The sequence below is a fragment of the Haemorhous mexicanus genome, chromosome 12 (genome assembly GCF_027477595.1).
Source record: "Haemorhous mexicanus isolate bHaeMex1 chromosome 12, bHaeMex1.pri, whole genome shotgun sequence".
Taxonomy (NCBI): domain Eukaryota; kingdom Metazoa; phylum Chordata; class Aves; order Passeriformes; family Fringillidae; genus Haemorhous; species Haemorhous mexicanus.
The window spans coordinates 21975993-21990865 of NC_082352.1; the positions used below are offsets into that span (position 1 = coordinate 21975993).

The window sequence follows — 14873 nt, forward strand, 5'->3', positions numbered from 1 at the left end:
AGATGGAAAGGTGGCCATGTCCTCCTTGCCCATCTCCCTGTGGAGCTCGCACACCCGAGAATCGGTGTGTCAGAGCAGGGAGGAGGATAAAGCTGTTGTGCTTTGGGAGCTGGATGAAGAGGAACATTGAAGGGGTAGTGAGGATTCTCCAGGCTGAGCTCCTGGAATCTGGGTCTCTGGAGACACCTTTGATTAGCACCTTCTGTGCTGGCTGTGGGATCTGTAGGGGGAAAGAGGGCAGCATGAGCTGTGCTTGCCTGGGCAGGAGAGACCAGAGATCAAGGGCTTCCCAGGTGAAGGAGAGCAGGGAGTTGAATGCGTTGAGGTCTCCACGGTGTGAGCCCTTCCAGGGACCTGCCAGAGCAGATCCTGGGCTAACGGGAATTTGGTGAATTGGGATTGCACAACACTGTGTCCCTGGGGTGGTGGAAATGAGCTTCTGGAGTTCTCTTGAGCCCTGATCCAGGGAGGCTGGTTTTTGGCAGGCTCACCTCACCACGGAATTATTCTGACTGGTGGTTTGGGGCCCAGCTTGGGAGATGGGGATGCAGGGGAGCCCCTTGCTGGGCTGGCTGTGACAGCCCATGGGGGTGGCTCCTGCTCTTGCCACTCCAGGAGCAAAGTCCCCTGCAGAGCTGCCAGGCACATCCCTCCTGAGCCCTGCCCTGTTCTCTGAGCATCTCCTTTCTTCCCTGGGAGCGTGGAGAGCACTCACTTCAGCCTCTGGAGGGTGGCCCCTGCTCCTTTGGGCTCTGACAAATGCTTGGGTTCGTGTGGGGATCCCGAGCGATTTGCTGTGCTCACATCTCTGTGTCTCAACATCTGCACCAGGTGTGGTGGTCAAAGGCATCCCTCACACAACTGGGAGTCTGTCCTAGGGGCTGGAGAGGGCTGGAAGGAGTTCTGAGTAGTTGCAGCCCGACAGTACCCAAAGCCTCCTTCGCTCCTCTGGGCAGCGTTCCCCTGCGGAGCCGGGAGCATGTGTGGTGCCCGAGGCCTCGGGGGTCCCAGCCTGGGCTCCCACTCTCCTGCTGGGCTTTCAGGGTGGATTGGCACTGAGGGGAGGGGAGGGGGCCGCTGGCTCCCGCGTCTGGATCCTGTCAGGGATGGTCCCGTGTGGGCCGGGCGGGGGTGCGCGGTGCTGCCTTGCCTGCACAAAGAGGTGCTTTATGCTGCCTGGCAGAGCCCACGGGCTGTGGTTTCTTACGTAAGGAGGGCGTTTTGTTTGGACTGCGGGGCTGCCTGAGCTCTGCCACTTCCCACTGCCTGTGCCTCCTTGCATCCATGGCCATCGAGAGCCTGTGGGCAGCTGGAGGAGAGCTGGCAGGGACTGGCATGTTGGGTGCTTTCTGGTGCTTGTGGGGCTAGCTCCCACCATCCAGCACTCCCAAAACCATGGATCTCCCATGTTGGGGGCTGTGTGGAGCTGGGCAAGGTGATCTGAGCAAGGATGGGTTGTCCCCAGTGTCCCCATCTCTGTGTGGCAGCAGTAACCACAGTTCATCACCACAGGCTCACAGGGTGAGCCAGCCCTCGCAGATTCACTCCTCACATTACCCAGGAGCTGCTGGTGAGCAGTTTGTCAGCTCATCAGTGTTTTTACAGGGGGTGTGGTGGGTATAGGGGACATCAGGCAGTAGTTGCCACCACCAGCAGCTCTCCCCAGTCCCACGTGGCTCTTTGCAGTCATGAGTGCACCCAGAGGGATCCAGAAACCTGGAGGAATTCTCATCATGGGAATTCTGGTCTCTGTAGCTGCAGGAATGGTGCCTTCCAAGTCCTCAGAGCTGTATGGATCAGAGCATCTGTTGTTAATGAGACTAGAGGGGCTGTCCATGGCAATTCCACTGCCCTGAAAGTACCTGGACACCTTCTGCCATCTGTCTCATGGGGCAGACCTGCTCATGTCTTAGGACACCCCAGCTGTGCTGATTTTCTCTTTAGAGATTTCACTCTTGTTTTACCTGTCCTGGTGCTTTTATGCTCATGAAGCACCAAGTTCCTGGTTTGTGACCAGAAACCAGGTGGTGTCAGGCTTGGCAGCCCCTCGCCCTTATGGTGCAGGGGCACAGCAGGTCCTGCCTTGGACTCTCCCTCAGGGGCACCCACTGGTGTCTCTGACCTGTTCCAGGGAGGAGAAAGGTCCAGTGCTGCTGACTGGAAGCAACATGTGCAGGTGTTGCATGGGCTCCACAGAGGCTGGAGTGCAGCTGACTGTGTCACTGCAGGTGTGTGGCTGTGGTGATGGCATTGCTGTCTCTGGAGCTGTGGGGCTGAGCTGGGATGAGCCCAGCCTGTGGGGCACCAGCACTCGGAGCAGCTCCATCCCCAGGGCTGCCTGCTGCCTGCCAGCCTGGGCTGGCTCCCTTGCTGCCACACAGAAGCTGGTGTATTAATTTCCTAGAGCTTTTTGTGGTGATTAATTGAGACAGATGATTGAATGGGGAGAGAGGCCTGTGGGAGCAGAAGTGTGGCAGGAGAACACTTGATCTGTCAGCAGCTGCTGGCTCGCCTCCTCTGCTGCAGGATAAAAGCTGACAAGAAAGCATGGGCTCCACAGAGCACTTACCTTTGCCAGGGTGAATTCATTAATGAAATCACACAAAGAATGGTTGCAGCGTGGCCCTGTAAAGCCAGGCTTGCTGTCATCTGGGCTGTCCTCAGGGCCACCCCAGCCCGAGTGCTGTGGCCACACGTGTGTTTAAGCTGTAGCTGTCAGCAGCAAGCCCAGGGCTGCAGGGAGGGATCCCAGCCCCAGCCCCAACTCAAACACTCCCCTTTGAAGATGTATTAAGAGAAACCAAACAGAAACATCAGAAACACAGGGCATAAAACTGACCCTCTGTGAAATCCTACACTAACCTTTCTGGGGGAAATGAGGAATTTGTGCTCCAGTTATGCCTGTTGAGGAAGCAGAGTGCTGCAGCCCTTCTCCCAGCAGGTGCCACCCAGAGGCCCAGCAGGTGCCACCCAGAGCTGTCAGATAGAGGCTGGAGTGCCAAGGATGTGAGGGGCTGGGCTCCCTGACCCAGCAGAGGCAGCTCTCTGGACGTTCTTGGTGCCAGCAAATATCACCTGCCTCATGAGCTTATTTCCCTTGCAGGTGGGAGCAGCGGGAGCTGCCGAACGGTAGAGTCTACTATGTAGACCACAACAACAAGACCACGACGTGGGAGAGACCCCTCCCTCCAGGGTAAGGGGCTCGGGGGCTCCAGGCATTGGCTCGGTCGCTGTCTTGGAAGGATGTTCATGGCATCCTGGTGTCCCAGCATCCTGTCAGGCTTCGTGTGCCCTCGCAGGAGCTACTCGAGGAGTTACTCATCCTTTGTGTTTCCTTTTGGTGGGTCCTTATCCAGAAGAGCCCCTTTAGGTGTGAGAGCAGTGGTTGTGCTGGAGCTGGGCACGGAGCCCTCGTGTCGGAGGGTGTCAGTCCGCAGGACCCGAGCGGCGTGAGCCCCACAGTGACAACTTCCTTGGGTGCTTCCAGGTGGGAGAAACGCGTGGACCCTCGAGGCAGGTACTACTACGTGGACCACAACACCCGGACCACCACGTGGCAGCGCCCCACGGCCGAGTACGTCAGGAACTACGAGCAGTGGCAGTCGCAGCGCAACCAGCTGCAAGGGGCCATGCAGCACTTCAGCCAGAGGTTCCTGTACCAGGTGAGAGCCAGGGTCTCACCTGCCTCTCCCTCTGGTCTCACCGGGGCTGCCTGGGAGCCGTGGGGCGGGGAGGGCGCTTGCTGGGCTGTGTGGGGTCTGTGTGAGCTCACAGCAGTGACTGGATGGGAGCTCACAGGCTCTGAGCTGCTGCAGAGGCCTGGGGGGAGTGACTTGCTGCTTTTTATAAACCAGCTTGCATGGCCCTAAAGGGTGGTGGGAGGTGTCCTCAGCAGCCTGTCCCCAAGGTTTCTCCAGTGCCAATGTGGCCAGGCACACATTCTGCTGTGGCTCCCATCAGACAAGCCTTGCTGCTGACCTGCGGGGCTGCAGAACCTGCTGTCGGAGCTGAGGGAGCCTGGTGTGTAGCAGGACAGGAGTCTCTGGGGCCTGAGCTTGTCCCACCCCAGGTTTCTGTTGGGCTGAGGACAGCGTGGCTGGGTCCTGGAGCTGCAGGCCTGGGGTACAAGTGGAGAGGGCTGCAGGAGCCAGGGACCAGAGAGTGCAGGGAATGAGCTGGCCTTGCTAGCATCCTCCAGCTTTATCTGCTGCTTCCCCCCTTCCTGGTTTGGGCTGAGTATTTGCCTTTCCTTGCTCAGGGAGTGGTCTCAACCATTCTTTTCTTGGGCAGGGACCACACCTGTCCTGGCCATACCTTTGCCATGGATCTGAACCCAGCAGTGCTGGTGTCTGTGGGCTGCAGGGAGAGCAGTGCTCGGGACAGGGCCAGGCTGGAGCAGTGATCCCGCCCCATGCAGGGGGGAACCTGCACTCGTGCCAGAGGCAGGTGAACAGCTGTGGAGGGAAGGTGGGCAGTGTGCAGGGACCAACTTCTCATTGGCTTTTACCTCCTCAGAGAAAGCCAGGCGTCCCAGCTGGGACTGGAGTGGGCTCCATGCAGGAGCTCAGCTGCTCTCTGGGAGGGGGTGTAGTGCAAAGTGCTGTCTGTGTGGGACACAACTGGGGCCACTCCCGGGGCTGCGGGAGCAGCTCAGCCCCCTCCTCCCCCTGCCTGTCCCTCCCTGGATGTCTCTCCAATCCTTCCAAGCCTCACAGGCAGAGCTGGACCCCCAATGCTGTGCTGGCCCTGCCTTCACCAGGGGCTCCCCTGGGAGGGGCTCCCACCGTGCCCAGCAGGGCTCAGGGCCATGCCTCCTCCCTGCCAGCGCCAGCCTTGGAGCTGCTCCAGGCCCTGCGACTCGCCCTGGCCACGCTCTGCCGAGGGAGGGACTCAGGCTCCAAATTTAGCCTGATGAAATGATTGTACTTTTTGTTTCGAGTTCTGCTGCCAGCAGTGATGGCTCCTGCTCTGCCTCCTGCCCCACAGGGCCTTTCTGCTTGACTTGCTCCTGCCTCCCTCTGCCCTTACTGGAGGGGATGGCAGGAGGGTGATGAGCAGTGGGGCAGAGCCTGGGAAAGGCACAGTTTGGGGGGCTCGGGTGCAGCCTGGGACCGCTCTCCCAGCAGATGCCTCAGTGCCACATCCTTTGCACAAAGGGTCTCTGGCATGGGAGCAGGCTGTTCCCAGGAGCTGTGGGGAGCAGCAGGAGCTGCCCAGAGCTCTGCCCTGGTAGCTTTCATTAACTGTTTTGAGGTGCCTGGACACGACTCGGGTGCCTGTGTGGGCAGCCTGTCCTGGCAGGGAGGGAGTGGACACTGCCCCAGGTCTGAGCTGTGCTGGCCATGCCAGTCCTGGCACAGGGGGTGGGTACAAGAGACTGAGCTCAGAGAGGGGCACAGACTGTGCCAGGCCATCCTCGGGGTGCTGGCTGCCACGAGCTGTACCCACCCAGGTTTTGGTGCCTTTCTGGGAGTGCGGGGCCCTGGCACTCCGAGGGCTCCAGGTAGGAGGGCCGGGTCTGGCTGCAGGTGGCATTCCCTGTGCCCAGGTGACTCTGATCCATCCCGGCGCGGGAAGCTGGGACACACAGCTCCCCTCCAGCAGATGGGTTTTTACTTTTTGGGTAACGATGCGTTTCTCATTTAACCATTAAAAGCACTTCCAGCCCCCTCCTGCCCCGGGCCCCGGGGACCCTCCATGCCCCGGGAGCCCAGCGGGGCCGGGGCGGGGTTTGCAGCCCCGGGGCAGGACGGGGCCGGTGCCCGCAGAAAGGCGCTTTGTGCCGTGCGCGGCTGGGCGCGGGCTCGGGCAGCGCATCCCGCACCGGCCGGGCCCGCGGAGGAGGGGGCCGCCATCCCGCCAGGAAGCGCGGGGCGTGGACAGCGCTTGTGGGAATGATTTCATTGGAAAGGCCTGCGATATTTTTTCCCCTCTTGTGTGTGGTTCTTGGAGGAGGCTGGAGGTGTATGTGCAGGGGACGCCGGCGCAGCCGAGCAGCCGCGCACGTCCGGAGCCCTCCGGGCCGTCCCGCTGCCCTCGGCCGGCACAGCCCCTGCCCCTACCTCGCTGCCCCTTGGCTGCCCCAGCCCCTGCTTAGGCTGAGCTTCTGGGGCTTTTTAATTTTTTTAAATTTTTTTTTTAATTTGATTTTGCGTTTTTTTGTTTCTTTTTTTAACCCCCTCTTGAGTGTGCAAGTTTTTTTTTTAGTTCCCTGGGAGCTGTGGGCCAAGGAGAGGCGAGTGGAAGCGGGGTTGGCCGGCTCACCTCTGTGCTCTGCTCCTCCAGCCATCCCGGCTCTGGGGTTTATTCCGTGTTTTTGCTCTCTCTAGTCCTCCGGAGCCCCGTCCGACAATGATCCTCTGGGGCCCCTTCCTCCCGGCTGGGGTAAGTACTGCACTGCCTCACCTGGCCCTGCATGGTCCCCAGGGGACACTCCTGTCACCCGCAGCAGGAGCCTGCCCATCCCGCGGGATGCCAGCAGCTCCCTCGCTCCCATGCCTGGCGTTACTGGGAAGGGTGAAGGGTGGCCATGGAGCCAGCACTCCCTGTGCTCGGCTGCACGTGGGACTGACTCTGCCTGTGACTAGCACCATCTCTTATGTGAAATTCAGCTTTTTTTCCCCCTGCCTTCCCCTTTTCCTGGAGGAGTTCCCAGCCTCTCTCAGCGGCTGAATGCAGAAGTGCTTGTGATTGTTCTTTGGATTGGGGAAGATCCCCAGCTCGGGGGTGGAAGTCCTTGCTTTTCCCTGGACCCCAGCTCTGGAGAGCTGGGACCAACCTGCTGCTGTGCTGCCTCCTGGGATGCTCTGCCTGGGTCTGGAGCAGGGCTGGGAGCTGGCAGGAGCAGAGCTGGTCGTCCCCAAATGGCCCAAGCATTGTGTGCTGGGACGTTTTGAAAAGTCCCTGTGCCACCCCCAGAACAGAGAGAACCTCTCCATGGTGAGAACATCCCTGGAGAGGGCAGGCTGGGATGCTTGTGGGTGCAGCTGGGCTGGTGCTGTGCCAGGGAGAGCAGGAGAAGGGTAAAAATTGTGTGAGCTTGGAGCAGGACAGAGGGGCCAAGGCTGCTCAGGCAGTCTGCAGGGGCAGTGTCTTGATGGGGGCGGTGGTGGAGCCCTTGCTGGGTGTCCCCTCTCCATCAGCAAGGAGAAGGGACCCATCCCCAGTGCCAGCTGGGCAGGCACAGCACCGTGGGGTGGGGGTTCCCAGGATGGATAGGATCCCTGGGGTGGATGCAGTCCTGGCCATCATTTGGGGGCTGCTGCCCACAGTCCAGGTGTGAGATGAAGCGAGAGGCTGGCACTGGCCAGAAGGGTGACAGGGAGGTGACAAGGTGTCCCTGCCTGCATGGTGTAGGGCTGAGCATGGGGGAGTGATGCAGCACATGGAGTAGGAGGAGGAGGTGCGGGGCACACAGAGTGCCAGGGAGGCAGGGGGTGTGTGCAGGGGTGCCTGGGTGTGTGCTGGAGCTGTGTTGTGCCTGTGTGCACACAAGGAGGGTGTGTGTGTTCACACACGTGTGCACTGGAACAGGGCCATGCAGGCAGTTTGGGAAAGCACTTGTGGCTCCGTGTGGAGGGACACTGCTGCATGTCCCAGGAGAGGCTGTGTGTGTGCCATGAGGGTGTGTGGCTGAGCACAGGCCAGGGGCTGCAGTGCAGTGGCAGCACTGGCACCTCCTGCATGCTGACACTGCCTGGCTGAGGCAGCTCGGGCACGCAGAAGGAATGTGGGGTTTATCCTGCCTTTTCCAAACGAGCCAGGGAGGTGGAATGGGGGAGCTGACAAATTTCCTGTGAGCTGGGAAGGGGAGGGCTGTTCCCAGAACTCCAGCTAACGCTTTCTCTTCCTTTTCTCCTAGAGAAGAGACAGGACAATGGGCGAGTGTATTACGTGAACCACAACACCAGGACCACGCAGTGGGAAGACCCTCGCACGCAGGGGTAGGCGGCCGGGGAGGGAGCAGGGTTTGGGAAGGTGCAGTTCTCCAGGGACCTGGCCTGCACTGAGGCCATGTGTCCCACAGATGGAGGGGGAAGCTCTGACAGTGCCATGGCCGTGGCCGGAGTGCTGCCCAGGCAGGACTCCTCTCCTGGGGTGTGGACAGGCACTCCCCAGTCCCATGCCATGAATCCTTCCTTTTGCCTGGCACAGAGCTGTAGTGGAGGGGGGACTGGCTGAAGGGCCTGTCTGGTGAGCCCTTCCTTGCCATCAGGATGATCCAGGAGCCGCCGCTGCCGCCGGGCTGGGAGATGAAGTACACGAACGAGAGCGTGCGGTACTTCGTGGACCACAACACCCGCACCACCACCTTCAAGGACCCGCGCCCGGGCTTCGAGTCTGGGTAAGCCCCGAGCAGCGCGTCCGGGGCTCGTGTGGGCTCCGACCGAGGAGAGCTGTGCCCCAGTGACCCTCATCCCACCTGGCTCCTGACGGGGCCGCTCAGGGCAGGCACGGGGTGTGACCGAGGCCCTGCTGCCTTGGCAGGAGCAAGCACGGCGGCTCCCCGGGCGCGTACGACCGGAGCTTTCGCTGGAAGTACCACCAGTTCCGCTTCCTCTGCCACGTGAGTAGAGCGGCTGTCGGCAGCTGTGTGGGTGCCCTGAGCCCTGTGGGCAGGTGTGGGTGAGGAGAACCGTGCTAGCCTCACACAGCCCTGTGCCTTTGCCCTGCCTGCAGTCAAACGCGCTGCCCAGCCACGTGAAGATCAGCGTGTCTCGGCAGACGCTCTTCGAGGACTCCTTCCAGCAGGTAGGGAGGTGCTGGGGCCACAGAACCGGGCAGGAGTGGAGCTGGCCTGCAGAGTGGAGCTGGCCCTGGCCGTGGTGACACTGCCCTGCTCCTCCCCAGATCATGAACATGAAGCCGTACGACCTGCGGCGCCGGCTGTACATCATCATGCGCGGGGAGGAGGGCCTGGACTACGGTGGCATCGCCAGGTGAGCCTGGCCTGCCGGGCCACAGGGCCATGCCCTGCCCATGCCCGGTGTCCTGTGGGCAGTGCATGCATAAGGCAGCTGCACTCAGGGCCCCCAGCCCTTGAGCAGAGGAGTCCAGGGGCATTCAAATGGGCAACTGGCTTTTAAGAGTGGTGGAACACCCTGAAAGCATCAGGGTGTCCCTGGCAGTGAGAGCACAGGGGACCCAGCTGGGGCTCCCCTGCTGCCCCCAGCTGTGGGGGCAATGGGCTGAGTGGCCTCGTCTCCCTGCAGCAAACAGGCCCTGGTGTTCCCAGACAGTCAGTGTGTGCCAGGGCAGACAGGGTGTGATGTGGTTGCTGCAGCCCTGCTGCTGCCCTGGGATGATGTTACCACAGGGCATGGGCTGCAGCTTGGCTGGAGAGGGTCCTGTGTCCCTGTGAGCCTTCTCTGGGTCACCTGGGACATCTCCTTGGAGCTGGGTTGGCATGTCCCTGCCCGCTGCCACCCCACGCTCGCCTGCTGCCCTTCATGGGGCTGCTACTCCGGCTCCTGCTCCTGCTCTGCCTCTCTCCGTGTCCTGCCAGTGGTTTTACCCTATGGTAGGTTACGTCATGCTGTTCTACCACAGGGTAGAACCACGGACAGGATGCCGGGGCTGCCTCCACGTCTGAGGATTCCTGTCTGCCTGCACGGCCAGGGGAGCAAAGCCAGGATGGTGCTGTCCCGACCTTGGCGTGGGGCTCCCGGGGCAGCGCGTGCGAAGGGACTGGGTGCACTCGGGGGGTGCGTGTGTGACAGCCCAGCTGGGACTCTGTGTGGCACTTGCCAAGGCTCCCGATGCTCTGAGCAGGGCCTGCAGCAAGCTGGCATCTCCAGAAACACTTCTCAAACCCCACACAGCACCCCGGGGAAGGGAACAGCCTTGCCCAGTCACACCAGTGCCCAGCACCTGCCGAAGGTGGGCACCCTCTTGGTGCAGGGACACGCACTGTCCCCTCCCTGAGCTGCTTGTTCCCCTTGTCTCCTTCCAGGGAGTGGTTCTTCCTCCTGTCCCACGAGGTGCTCAACCCCATGTACTGCCTCTTCGAGTACGCAGGCAAGAACAACTACTGCCTGCAGATCAACCCTGCCTCCTCCATCAACCCTGACCACCTCACCTACTTCCGCTTCATCGGCCGCTTCATCGCCATGGTGAGAGCCGGGGGGTGGTGGCACCAGGGGTTTGTGTCCCCGTGAGGAGCAGGGGACAGGGTGGTCAGCAGGGCAGAGGGCAGCTGTGCTGGGCTCGGCACTGCTGCCCTCCCTGAGCCCCTTCTCGCCCACGTGTGGGTCAGTGGGAGATAGGCCTTCAAGGGGGTGCTGCGGGGTGATGCATTTTGAATCCACGGAATGGCTGTGGGGCCAGAGGAGACCTGATTTCCCAGGAGTTGTGGCGGGGATGGATGGCTCCAGGTCTTTGGCTGTCACCCCAGGTGCTGTCGGGTCTGCAGCTCCAGGGACTATTTTTAGTCCCAGCAGTGTGAGATTTTCCAGCTGCCCAAGCTCCAGAGCAGCTCCTCCCGTTTGTGTCGGATTGCTCAAGACCAGTGTGCCCTGGGCTGGCAGGGGGGCTGCTGGTGCTCCCCGAGCCCGGGAAGGGTCCCTGGCCCGCAGCCCTGCAGGGTGTGCACGGAGGCGGCCCCGGCCCCGCTGTCCTGCCCTGCCCTGCCCCGCCTCGCAGGATACCAATAAAACCCCAGACTATTACTCACCGCTGGGCCGTTCTAGACAAGCGTCTGCATTATTTTTGGCTGCCTTTGCCTCGGGGCTCCTGGAAGCCAGGGATTCAGGGAAGCCACAGCACAGCTCTGTTTAAACAAGTGCTCTTAATAGAGCCTGTGAGGGGAGAGGGAGATGCAGTGGAATTTGCCATGGGGAGGGAGAGGGGCTGCAGCCCACCTGGCCTGGGAAGTGCTGTTGGGGCAGCCCACCCTTCCCCTCCATGTGTGCCAGCCAGGAGCAAGTACCATAGCTCAGGAACCCCTGAATGAGTCCCTTCTGCCCCGTGGCTGCCCCGGGGTGGAGCATTGTCTTGCCCCAGGGCTGCATGGCAGGGTTCCCTATGACCTGGTGTCCCCTCCCTGCCACAGGCTCTGTACCACGGGAAGTTCATCGATACCGGCTTCACGCTGCCCTTCTACAAACGGATGCTGAACAAGCGCCCGACGCTGAAGGACCTGGAGTCCATCGACCCCGAGTTCTACAACTCCATCGTCTGGACCAAGTGAGCGCCCTGCACTCCCTCCTGCAGGGCTCTCCCCACAGCCCCTCCCTGCTGCTGGGTGCCTCCATCAGGAGTCACATCCCGGTGTCCCCCCCAGGGAGAACAGCCTGGAGGAGTGTGGCCTGGAGCTGTACTTCATCCAGGACATGGAGATCCTGGGCAAGGTGACCACCCACGAGCTGAAGGAGGGTGGTGAGAGCATCCGTGTGACGGAGGAGAACAAGGAGGAGTACATCATGTGAGTGGCTGTCCCAAGGGGCCTGTCAGGCACCCGCCCCCAGCAGCTGCAGGGGTGGGACCGTGGGGCTTGGGACGTGGCCGCTTCCCTGGCCTACGTGGCCTGTGACAAGCCCGGGCTGGCGCGGCTGGCCGAGCTCTGCTGCGGTCTGGATTGCTGAGGGCTGGGCAGTTGCCAGTACTTTCAGGAAAAAGGAGAGGGGAGAGAGGCTGAGGCTGCTTTCCCATCCCATGGCTGTTCCCCCTGCCTGCCTGGGGGCTGCCAGGGCCAGCTCAGCTTCAGCCAGGGGATGTGGTTTGCACCCCTGGAGCTCCTAAGGCCACTCTCGGGGCTGAATGCTGCTCACGGGTTTGGGGCAGAGACAGAAACCCAGCAGTGGGAATTGAGGGGAGCCCTGGTGCTTTGAGGGAGCCCCTCTCCCATTCCCCACGCTCCAGGGGCCCTCCCTGCTGGTGGGAGGGATCCTGGGGTTTCCCCGGGCCAGGCCAGCGGTGCTGGCTCTGTGCCGACCCCGTCTGCCTCCCCAGGCTGCTGACGGACTGGAGGTTCACACGGGGCGTGGAGGAGCAGACCAAGGCGTTCCTGGACGGCTTCAACGAGGTGGTGCCGCTTGAGTGGCTGCGCTACTTCGACGAGAAGGAGCTGGAGGTGAGCTGGCACCTGGGGTGGGGATGTGGATGGGAAGTGGCACGTGGTGACCCTGCTCATGCTCTGTGCCCGTCGGCTGATGACAACCCCGGGTCTGGGGGGTGACTCGTTGGGTCCGTTGGCAAGAGAACATCCCATTGGATGGGAGGAATTTGTGCCAGACACCTCAGTGATGGCAGGTGACACCACCTGGGCCAGGTGACGGCTGGCACCAGAGGGGTTGGTGCTCAGAGCATGGGCACAGGGCCCTGTCTGTCCCCTGCTGAGTGTCCCCTGTCCCCAGCTGATGCTGTGCGGGATGCAGGAGATTGACATGAACGACTGGCAGAAAAATACCATCTACAGGCACTACACCAAGAACAGCAAACAAATCCAGTGGTTCTGGCAGGTCAGTCTGAGCCCAGCTGAGGGCGTGGGGTGCCCTGGCAGGAGCCATCCTGCAGGATAGGACCAGGATCTCACTCAGCTGCTGCGTTCCTGCTGCAGGTGGTTAAGGAGATGGACAACGAGAAGAGGATCCGGCTGCTGCAGTTCGTGACGGGGACCTGCCGACTGCCCGTCGGGGGCTTTGCTGAGCTCATCGGTGTGTCCTGGGAGGTGGCACCTTCCTGTCCCTGTCCCCACACAGAGCTCATGGCAGCACGTGAGCAGGAAAGCAGCTGTGAGGTCTGAGCACAGTGCTCTGGTCTTGTGCCATTTTCACACACGTTCTTTGGCCGTGACCAAAGGGTCCCACCAGGGTTAACTTTGTTGGGCTGGTTTGTGATCTCAGTCTGAATGAGATTGGATTTCTGATTCAATTTTCATTCTTGTGTGACAAAGCCTCTTTTTCAGAAAACCACAGTGTGGTTCCACTCCTCCTTTAATTTACTGCTTTTTGGGGCCTATACCAGCCTTTCCCTGACTTTCCTGGCATTCATGTTAAGCTAACCAGCTTGCTTAACCCACTCAGTTGTTCTTGCTGGTATATTAGCTTTTTCCACCCCCTGGAATCTCTCCAGCATTCCCACTGTGTTAAAAAGCCACCTCAGTGACTCAGACTTGCTGTGCCAGGTCCTTTAAAACTCTTGGATGGACTTGCACAATCCTGAGGGTTAACAGATCAATGAGTTTTAGCACTTGCTATGGAACCATCGTGCTCAGAGGTGGTGCTCTTGCCCCTCTGTGCTGCTATTTTTTCTCCTTTGTTTATTGAACATCCTCTCTGCAAACAGGCAGGGATTGCTGCTGTAGATGTACGCCCTGTGTGACCCTGGGATTGTAGGGCCATGATAGTGGATCTCAGTGTGTGTGGGAGGGGTTTCTGTTTCACCTCCTGGTCATGTAAAGAGCTTTGCTGTGCTATTCATTAACAGGCAGCAACGGGCCCCAGAAATTCTGCATTGATAAAGTTGGCAAAGAGACGTGGCTGCCACGGAGCCACACGTGGTAAGTGACTGCCCCTTGGCCTGGCTGGAGCGTGGGGACAGGGGGGGCTCTGGGGGGCTGCACAGGGCTCCGTCCCATGGGATGGGACTGCTGCTGCTGGCCTGGCCCAGCCTCCACTCTCTCCCCAGCTTCAACCGCCTGGATCTCCCTCCCTACAAGAGCTATGAACAGCTGAAGGAGAAGCTGCTTTACGCCATCGAGGAGACGGAAGGGTTTGGGCAGGAGTGATGGAGCTGTGGGGCGTTCCCGGAGCGCTGCCGGCCGGTGCCCAGGGCCCAGCCCTCCCTGGGATGTGCACAGGCCCCTATGGACGCTGTGGCTTCTGCTCCTGGGCGAGCTCTGCACTGACATGGCCCTGGGGGAACAGGGCTGTGTTTCCCTCCCTAAGGAAATCTGAGGTGTGATGGAGAGGACACAAGGGCTTGGCTTGCGAGGGCTGGCACAGAGGGGCTGGGGGGCAACACAGGGGGCACCAGGGCTTCCCAGCCCCCTCCACAGACACAGTTATGTGTTTGGTAGATGCTCTTCTTCCTCCTTGTGTTTTCTGCCTTTCATGGCATTTTGGTAGTGGCAGGTGAGGGGGAAAATGGCTCTCAGATTGACTTCTGGGCCCCATCCTGCATCCAGCATTCAGTAACAGTGACAGGGACCCCCAGGACGATGCTTCTGAGGGGCTCTTGTGCACCATCTGAGCACCAGGCCAGATCTGCAGCCACTGGAGCTAGAGCCTGCCTGAGTGTGTCCCTGGCATGTCCCGATGTGCAGCCCGTGGCCCCTGGGCAGTTGTATTTAAATGATGTGGTTTCTGCTTGGAGCTGGTGCTCCACAGCAGCCCCGGGGCTCCGGGCACTGCCGGGGCCCTGCCGGCCTTCGCTTGGATCCTCGGTTCTGCCCACACTCCTGTTCCCTCTGCAGTGAGGAGGGTAGGATCACCTGGCTGTCACTTCTGTCCCTCCCCGTGTGTGTGGGCGACAGACCCGGCCTGTCTGTGTCCGTGTGTCCGGGGGCCTGTGGAGACGGGACCCTGCAACGGCTCCGGGCCGGGAACCGGCCGGTTCCGCATGGCCCCGCCTGCCCCGCGCGGCTTCGTGTGCAATAAACGACAAAGCAGCTGCCGAGGTGTGCCTGTGTGCTGGCTCCCCGTGTCTCCTGGCTCCCTCTGTGTCCCGGGTCTGCACCTGTCCTGGGGCACTGTGTGTCTCCCCCAGGGTGGGGTCTGTGCACAGCCAGGGCTCCAGGGCCATAACAGCGTCTGGAGCTCAGCACTGGGATCACAAATCCCACGGAGTTTGTCCCTGCCTGCTCTATGTTAGCAGTGCTGGCTCCACTGCCTCCCCAGGCTCCCAGCCTCCTGCAGCCCCTAGAGCTGCTTGAT

The 14873-nt window shown here is 60.9% G+C and overlaps 1 protein-coding gene across 1 annotated transcript in view; it reads left to right on the forward strand.

The window, feature by feature from the left end:
- Nucleotides 1–14613, forward strand: part of WWP2 (WW domain containing E3 ubiquitin protein ligase 2) — a 30262-nt gene extending 15649 nt beyond the window's left edge. The window contains exons 9-24 of the mRNA XM_059857616.1: nucleotides 3104–3193; nucleotides 3488–3662; nucleotides 6330–6384; nucleotides 7862–7943; nucleotides 8216–8344; nucleotides 8488–8566; nucleotides 8680–8751; nucleotides 8851–8939; nucleotides 9953–10112; nucleotides 11051–11184; nucleotides 11282–11422; nucleotides 11950–12070; nucleotides 12354–12458; nucleotides 12557–12653; nucleotides 13426–13498; nucleotides 13627–14613. Of these exons, the coding sequence (XP_059713599.1) occupies nucleotides 3104–3193; nucleotides 3488–3662; nucleotides 6330–6384; nucleotides 7862–7943; nucleotides 8216–8344; nucleotides 8488–8566; nucleotides 8680–8751; nucleotides 8851–8939; nucleotides 9953–10112; nucleotides 11051–11184; nucleotides 11282–11422; nucleotides 11950–12070; nucleotides 12354–12458; nucleotides 12557–12653; nucleotides 13426–13498; nucleotides 13627–13726 (1702 nt within the window). The 3' untranslated portion in view covers nucleotides 13727–14613. The remainder of the gene's footprint in view (nucleotides 1–3103; nucleotides 3194–3487; nucleotides 3663–6329; nucleotides 6385–7861; nucleotides 7944–8215; nucleotides 8345–8487; nucleotides 8567–8679; nucleotides 8752–8850; nucleotides 8940–9952; nucleotides 10113–11050; nucleotides 11185–11281; nucleotides 11423–11949; nucleotides 12071–12353; nucleotides 12459–12556; nucleotides 12654–13425; nucleotides 13499–13626) is intronic.
- The last annotated feature ends 260 nt before the right edge of the window (nucleotides 14614–14873 follow it).